The 8,211-nt window shown below is 51.2% G+C and overlaps 1 protein-coding gene across 2 annotated transcripts; it reads right to left on the bottom strand.

The window, feature by feature from the left end:
* Positions 1 to 24: 24 nt before the first annotated feature.
* On the bottom strand, positions 25 to 6,308 carry CD27 (CD27 molecule). Of its 2 annotated transcripts, XM_030321533.1 has the most exons (6): positions 5,975 to 6,308; positions 5,697 to 5,828; positions 1,439 to 1,618; positions 1,149 to 1,238; positions 776 to 895; positions 25 to 528 (listed from the first exon to the last, which is right to left on the bottom strand). In XM_030321533.1, exons 1-6 carry the CDS (start codon positions 6,108 to 6,110, stop codon positions 404 to 406), a joined length of 783 nt encoding a protein of 260 aa, XP_030177393.1. In that variant the 5' UTR covers positions 6,111 to 6,308; the 3' UTR covers positions 25 to 403. The 2 variants fall into 2 exon arrangements, with proteins under 2 accessions (XP_030177393.1, XP_030177394.1); XM_030321534.1 differs by lacking the exon at positions 5,697 to 5,828.
* Between the last annotated feature and the right edge of the window lie 1,903 nt (positions 6,309 to 8,211).

Raw genomic sequence — 8,211 nt, 5'->3', positions numbered from 1 at the left:
CAGAGCGCGCGCGGAGTGCATCGGTGTGTGGCTGGACGTCACTTTATTTTGCCGAATTTCTACGTCAGTGATACAGCACATGGGGGTTCGTAGGCAGAAGTGTGTTTTCCAGCTAGGGCCTCAGCCCTCCAGTGCAGCGCAGGGGCGAAGCCGGCTGAGCCAGGGCACACTCGGGCTCCTGTGACCCACCCTCCACCGCATCCCCTCGTGTCCTTGTCACTGCCAGTCTCCAAAAGTCACGCTCTCAAGTCTGCACACAGGAAAGGGTCCTGATAAGAGGATGGTACTGAAATCGGGGGTGCCAGGTCTCATTCGGCTCATCGGCCTGGGTGGCCGATGGGGTGGGACTGAGGCTGGGATTTTATTGTAGTGATGACCTCCCCACCCCCCAAGGCGAGCACGCTCAGGGGTAGGAAGCAGGCTCTGGTTTTCGGTAGTCTTCCTGAATGGGGATGGCGCCCCCCTCTTCCTCCCTGGGGCAGCTGTAAGGACAAGGCTCTGCAGGCATCACTGGACTTTCTTCTTTGTCTGCAGGAGGAGAATCAGAGGCAGTAAAGGTGGGGGGTGGTGAAGAGCGTGGACATGAGCAAAGGAGGGCTAGTTTGGGGGAGGCTGGCAGGGGGTGCCGACAAAGAGGCGAGAGAGAAGGTGGGAGCAAGGGTTGGTAAAGATAGTGCGAGGGAGGCTTCCGAGAGGTTCCAGGCATGGGTGGCGGGGCTAAGGAAGTAGGGTGGGGTGCAGGGACAGGACTGGAGACCTGCATTTTGTCTCTTACTTAGTCCATTTTTTCTTTGTTGATGGAGGCACAGGGCTCCGACCATGGTGAAAGCAAGAAACATTCCAGAGAGGACCACAAAGATGCGGATGCAGTCTGTGCTGCACAGGGACCTTTGGGCTGTGGTAGACAGGGGCCACACAAGTGTTTTTGGGGAGGGCCTAGGTCTCGACTCTCCTCAGCCCAGGTCTCCTGTTACCCATCTGCCATCTCTCTCTCACCCCGATCCCCACTGCTACCATTGGACTAAGTCCTTTCCTAATCTTTAGATTCTGCTTCTCCTACTTCTTACTCCTACTCCAGGAGCTTTCTGGCTGACTTCCCTCTCTTGTGTGCATTCTCTCTGGGGGTGGAGAATGGGGAGGAAACTCACGTGGTCCGTGGGTAGAGAGAGCTGGGGCAGGCAGCCACCTGAAATCAGCTAGAGTTTGCACCTGCCGGACTGTCCCGGCCTCTGGCATCTCTGGAAAAAGAGACAGGGTGAGCAGCAGCAGGGCACCTCCCAGGGCACAAGCCTGGGCTGAATGAGGGCCTGAGGCCTAAGAGGCGCTGGGTGAGATGGGAAGGCTGACCAGCTGGCCGGGCAACTTATGTGGGGAGGGTGCTGGTTGGGGGGGGGTGCCCTTATCCCTGTGACTGGACAAAGTGTTGCCTGGAACTTACTTTTGGCGTAAGGTAAGTGGGTGGGTTGTAGGTGTGGACCTGGGGCCTGAGATGGACGAGGTGTCAGTGAGGGGTTTGAAGGAGGATCACACTCGGTACACTCCTTGTCCCTGCACTGCCAGCCCTTGGGACAGGCACACTCTGCATTGGCGGTGAGGGTGCAGTTTCGAATGAGGAGACCTGGGGACAGAGGAGGGCAGGAGGAACACGAGAAGCTCAGGCCTCAGAGACCTGCAAGGTGCGCTCGCTAAATCCTATCTTGAGCTGCTGTCCCAGACCCGACTCCCGGAACTCCTGCCCCATCTACACAAGGGCCTGCCCCTCCCTCGCTGTCACCCAGTGCCTCTGCCTTTATTACTATTGCCATGAAAGGAAAAATGTAGACCTTTTAGAAAATTCATGCTTCGGAAATGCAAACTGGAAAAAGTAGAAACAGCTTGCATGATTTTCTCTCTTATTCACTGATACTTTTATAACTTCTTGAAGTGTAATTTACTTACAGAGAGGTACAGAGATCAGAAGCGTCAAACTTGAGAATTGCTACAAATTGGACCCATAGACAAGAGAAGCAGAGTTCCTTTCTAGTCACTACCTCCTCCCACCCACACATAACCACTATCTAGCCTGACTTCCTAACACTGCGAGTTCATTTTGCTTCTTTTTGCACTACATTTGTGTAGTCATGGGTGTGTACTTACTTGTATCAGGCACTCGTATTCAATCTTTGTGAAATTCATCCACATTGTAACCATAGGCTATTCCTTCTCCTGCTGTATAGTATTCCACTGTATGAATTTCCCATGATTCAGTTATCTATTCTACTGCAAATGGCACGTGGGTAGTGTCCAGTTTTTAAGCAATCAGGAATAGTGCTGCTATGGTCCCTGATAGGTTTTTACTTTTTAATTTGTTTTTAAATGTTCATTTTTGAGAGGGGGGAGGGGCAAAAAGAGAGGGAGAGAGAGAATCTCAAGCAGGCTCTGAGCTGGCAGTGCAGAGCCCGACGTGGGCTCAAACCCACAAACCATGAGATCATGACCTGAGCTGAAATCAAGAGTTGGACACTTAAGCAACTGAGCCACCCAGGTGGCCCCCTGATAGGTTTTTAACTTTACTAGAGATTTACTTCATTACTAACACACTTTGCCTTTTTTAAAAAAAAAATTTTAAATGTTTATTTATTTTTGAAAGACAGAGACACAGACAGAGTGCAAACAGAGGAGGGCAGAGAGAGAGGGAGACACAGAATCTGAAGCTGGCTCCAGGCTCTGAGCTGTCAGCACAGAGCCCGACGCAGGGCTCAAACCCACAAACCGTGAGATCATGACCTGAGCTGAAGTCGGACACTCAACCGACTGAGCCACCCAGGTGCCCCTACTTTGCCTTTTAAATAGAAATGTTATTCAAGTGTAGAGGTCGGGTGCTGAATGACTGCCAATAAATTATACTAGAGGAGGAGGATGTGAGGGGTTCTAGTCTGGGTTGGACTCACAGGTGGTTGGGGTTAAGAAGAGGAGGGTGATTCTGGGGAAGGCATCGGCACCCGGACATGGGCCAGGTTTGCCCATGGACTGGTGGGACCTTAGGACAGTGCACTCATGGGGAACCAGGGAGAAGAGCCCCCACAGGCAAGGAGGGGTGCAGAAAGGAAGGCTGGCAGATGTCGAAGATGCCTACTAGTACTCTAATATTCCTTTAGCATGTGCTTTTTGTGAGGAAAGGGAGAGGGACACAAATTCCTTCTTCCCATCCTTAGGCCCCTAGGGCCGCTTCTTTCTGAATTTTGACTCGTAGTTGCTACTAGAATTTGGTTTCCTTGTGGCTTACCAGGAATTGTGAGCCAGCCTGGACAAGGATCTGCAAGAAGAGAACAGTGATAGGGGAGAGGAGAAGAGGTAGGCCAAGGTGAGGAAGATCACCTCAGACCCAGGAGGGGGTGGGCAGGAGGGTATCTGCCCAAAGGCAAGAGAAGGGTTAAGGAGGGGGCTGGGCTTGGTTACAATGGAAGGCGTGCCATTGTTTTTAGTGAGGAGTATCCAGAGACCTGGGAGTTCTTTTCACCTTGTATAACCTGTGCCCCAAATTCCAGGCGAATTTTAAGCACTTTTCCATCTTACCCATGGGAATACTGAGGTCCAGAGGGGGCCAAACTCATTCAGCCTCACCCCTGGCCACCGTCACCTGGAGTCCCTCAGCCAATCGCTGCCTGAGAGTTTTGGGGGCCTATGGGCTGAGTCTGAACCGCCTGGTCTGGAACACAGCAAAGGGAGTTCAGGCTGGTTCAGTATTGGGAAAAGGCCTTTTGGCGGGGCCTGCAGAATGAGTGGGTGGACTTTGACTAAAATAATTCCAGGGGTGCCTGTGTTGTTAAGTCGGTTGGGCATCCTACTCTTGGTGTTGGCTCCAGTCATGATCTCACAGTTCCTGAGATCAAGCCCTGAGTAGGGCTCTGTGCTGAGCATGGAGCCTGGTTGGGATTCTCTCTCTCCCACTCTCTCTGCCCCTGCCCTGCTCGTGTTCACTCTCTCTCTCTCTCTCTCTCAAAATAAATAAACATCAAAAATAAATAAATAATTCCAACCCTGCTGGGGTTGCTGACAAGAAGAGAAGAGCATCCATTAATATATTTTTAAGTTGAGTGGACTGAGGAATACTTCTTGTGTATTTGAGATGTTGTGTTTTTTTTGACTTATTTGCAATGGCAAACCTTTTTTTGTTTGTTTTTATTTTTATTTTTTAATATTTATTTATTTTGAGAGAGAGAAAAAAAGAGAGGGGGAAGACCAGAGAAAGAGAGAGGGAGAGAGAATCCCAGGCAGGCTCCGTGCTGTCAGTGCAAAGCCCGATGTGGGGCTAGAACCCACGAACTGTGAGATCATGACCTGAGCCGAAGTTGGATGTGCAACTGACTGAGCCACCCAGGTGCCCCAAGGGACCACTTTAAAGTCTGCTGCTCTATCTAGGCTGGCACACAGATTCTGAAATTCTAGCTAAGATGCAGAAATAATAAAAGAATTCACATCAGCTGCACATGTTACTTCTTCATTTAAAAAAGATAAAATTACTGGGGTGCCTGGGTGACTCAGTCAGTTAAGCATCCGACTTCAGCCCAGGTCATGATCCTGCGCTTCGTGGGCTTGAGTCCCACGTCAGGCTCCGTGCTGACAGCTCGGATGGAGCTTAGAGCCTGGAGCCTGCTTCAGATTCTGTGTCTCCCTCTCTCTCTCTCTGCCCCTCCCCTGCTTGCACTCTGTCTCTCTGTCTCCCAAAAATAAATAAACATTAAAAATTTTTTTTAAAGATAAAATTACAAAATAAACAAGAAATATAGGCCACATACATATTCATTTTCCTAAATTGGCTATTGTGCAAAAAAAAAAAAAAAAAAAAAAAGAAAGAAAGAAAGGAGGTTACTCAACTGGCTGGTATTGTTATTTCCTTAGGGGCACCTGGGTGGCTCAGTCAGTTGAGCCTTCAGCTCTTGATTTTGGCTCAGACCACGATCTCATGGTTTGTGAGATTGGGCACTGAGTTGGGCTCCATACTGACAGCTTGGAGCTTGCTTGGGATTCTCTCTTTCCCTCTCTCTCTCTCTGCCCCTCCCCTGCACTCTCCCTCTCTCTCTCAAAATAAATAAAAATAAATATTAAAAAAAAAAGAAAGGGGGTGCTTGGGTGACTCAGTTGGTTAAGGGTTTGACTCTTGATTTTGGCTCAGGTCATGATCTCACAGTTCGTGAGTTCAAGCCCCACATTGGGCTCTGTGCTGACTGTGGAGCCTGCTTGGGATTCTCTCTCTCCCTCTCTCTGCCTCTCCTCTGTTCTCTCTCTCTCTCTCTCTCTCAAATAAATACAGAAAGAAAGAAAGAAAGAAAGAAAGAAAGAAAGAAAGAAAAAAGAAGGATGTACTCCAAGTTCCAAATGAATGTGCACTTCAGACGCAGCCAATTCATCAATGGGGGTTTGCTCACCTGAAATCTGGGACCTAGGACCACCTCCCTTTTTTTTCACTTCCCCTTTATATTGTCATGATCTGAGTTGTGCACCCAATCTCTGCAGCTCCCCAAATTCTGCTTACCCCATTCCCTGTAACGCTAGAGTTCTCTCCACATCAATATGTGCCCTGCCCAGGGCACCCCATTTCCCAGCATTGGCTCCACTTGCAGTAGCCTTGAAGTGACAAGCTCTGACCTCCCTCCTCGTTGCTTCTCCATCCCCGGCTCTGCCACCTTGATCCCCCAGAGGTTTGCCCATCTCACCAGAGTTACAATGCCGACAACTCTCACAGTGGCGCCGGATGTGGTGGTCTGGTGAGAAGGAGGCCCCCGGTATGCATGGATCACACTGAGCAGCCTCTCCGTGTCTGTCACAGTCCTTCACCAGGAAGGTCCCTGTGAGCAGAGGTCCGGGTCAAGGCCCAAGGAAGGCCACTTCTCTGCCCTCTTCAAGGTGGTACCAGATTCCTCTCCTTGCTGGAACTCAGATGGGCTCTCCACTGCCCTTCACCCCAAACCCCTGGCGAGGGCTCCTCTCTTACCTGGCTTACACATCTGGCAGCACAGTTGTCCCTGGGCCCAGTAATGCTTCTCTGGACAGCACTGGGGGGCCAGGGTAGCCGAGAGCCCTGCCAGGGTCCCCAGAATCCACAGCCAGCAGAGGGGTGGCCGGGCCATGGCTCTTGCCCAGGGGAGCTCTTTCTGCACTCCAGCCACTGACCTCTGGGCTCTGCGGACCTGCTGCCCCCAGCTGGGTGCGGGCGCCTGCTCTCTGCACCTCCTGGGCAGCAGCTGTAGGTGCTCTTCGAGTTGCTGGTTTCAGGTGGCAAGCCGACCTTTGATGGCAGCTGAAGCTCTCTGGTGGCTGTTTTTTTTCTCAAAGCAGTGACTTCCACCCCCTCCCCCTTTTCCATGTGCTGGGTGCTGGGTGTGGGGAGAGCATTAAAGGGCACGCTCTGTCAGAAGACTTGCTGCTCTTCAAAGGCATCCACCACCTCCAACACGCTGGCCTCTGTGCTCACTAAGAACTTAACCCATTCGTGCCGTCCTCTTTTACCCAACGTTGGATGCGTGGGGCACTGACCTCTCCTATTCACGCACTTGTACACGTTATGCCCACATCACCCCCTGTTCACAGCTTACAAGCTCTTGATGGTTTAGAGGAGGAAGGGGAGCCTGAACTGACTACAGGCCCACAAACCTTTATCTGAAACAGTTGGGGTCAGATAAGTTTCTGAACTCAGAATTTTTCAGACTTGGGGGAGAAGCTAGCACCACAAGATGCCTCATGGGGCCTGGGTAGCACTCACACTCAAGCACAACATTTCTGTAGCAAAGCTATTGAATATTTAAACTAAGTGGGGGTTGGGGCACCTGGGAGGCTCAGTTGAGCGGTTGAGCGGCTGACTCTTGATTTTGGCTTGGGTCATGATCCCAGAGTCATGATCTCACGGTTGTGGGATCGAGCCCTGTGTCAGGCTCTGTGCTGGGGCATGGAGCCTGCCCAAGATTCTTTGTCTCTCTCTTCCTCTGCCCCTCTCCCCTGCTTTCTTTCTCTCTCTCTAAAAAATAAAAAAAAAAAAAAAACAAAAAAACAAAATTAAGTGGGGATGGATAAGACTGTAACTAACCCTTGCATCAACTGAGGTCTCGTTTTATGGCCAAAAGACTGCTACAGAATTGTTCAGAACTGCAAACAAGGGATTTAAACCGGTTCCCTCTCTGCCGGACTCTGCAAGGAAACGACATGTGATCTCATCTAATCTTCCTGCCAACCTGTGGGACAGGGATCACGCCTGTCCATTGGCCCTCCTTCCTCACCTTACTACCATCTTTACCCTCCCTTCCCACCCCCACCTCCAGCTGTGTCCATCCCTGGTGTCCTGGAGCACCTGGGGCATTTCCCTTCCCAGCTTTGTCATGTGGGGTTAGACTCCTCTGGGTCTTAGACTCCTCCTTGCTCTGTCCTCCTGGAAAGGCTGATCTGGGGATATTAGAGCTAGCTGGGCTTTTCCCTCTTTGAGTCCTGGGAACACATGGCTTATTTCTCCAGGCCACATTTCATTCAGGGGCCTCGCAGTTGTTTTCCGCTCTGCCCATAAAATGTCACACTTCTGTGATCTCACTTGTTAGGTCTGTTCTCTCTCTCGCCCTGGTTTCCTTTCTCTTCATATTTTCCATCCTCCCGCCTTTCCCCAGCCCCTTCTTCTCTTCAAGAGGGTCCTCCCAAGTGGGAAGCCACGTATGAGTGTGATCTGAAGAATGACTTGTACCCAACCATCCTTTCCACTATCTGGCAGGGTGCCTGAATTCCCACCTCAGAGTGTGAACCGTGGGATCTGAGGCTTGTGCCGTCACTACCAGTCCTGCCGCTCCCCAGATTATGGTCACTGTCTTCACTGTGAATCTTAAACCTTGGTAGGCATGGGGAGGTGGGGGCCTGTGGGGATGGATGACCCCATGCAGGAACAATGGGAAGTTGGGACCTTTACAGAGAACTTACCCAAAAGGGAATTGGGGGCCCTGGGAGGACTGACTAGTCATGAGCTGCTCAGCCATGCGAGGGAGGATTCCGTGCTCTGAGCTAGGGCCCATCGTCCCCTCTCCGTGGGGGCAAGGGCAGGAGCAGAGTCTGCCTGGCTGTCCTGGAGTACCCTGGCCAGGAGGAGGAAAGCCAGCTTTCTCGACCTCACTTTCCTCTGGGCAAATGGAATGACCTCATCTCCTGCCTGCTGTGCTGTTTGCATCAATTTCTGGCGAGTCTTGGCCTTTCCTGGAC

This window comes from Lynx canadensis, chromosome B4 (assembly GCF_007474595.2).
Source record: "Lynx canadensis isolate LIC74 chromosome B4, mLynCan4.pri.v2, whole genome shotgun sequence".
NCBI lineage: Eukaryota > Metazoa > Chordata > Mammalia > Carnivora > Felidae > Lynx > Lynx canadensis.
Note: the sequence above shows the minus strand (reverse complement) of the source record. Positions and strands in the feature narration are given on the sequence as shown.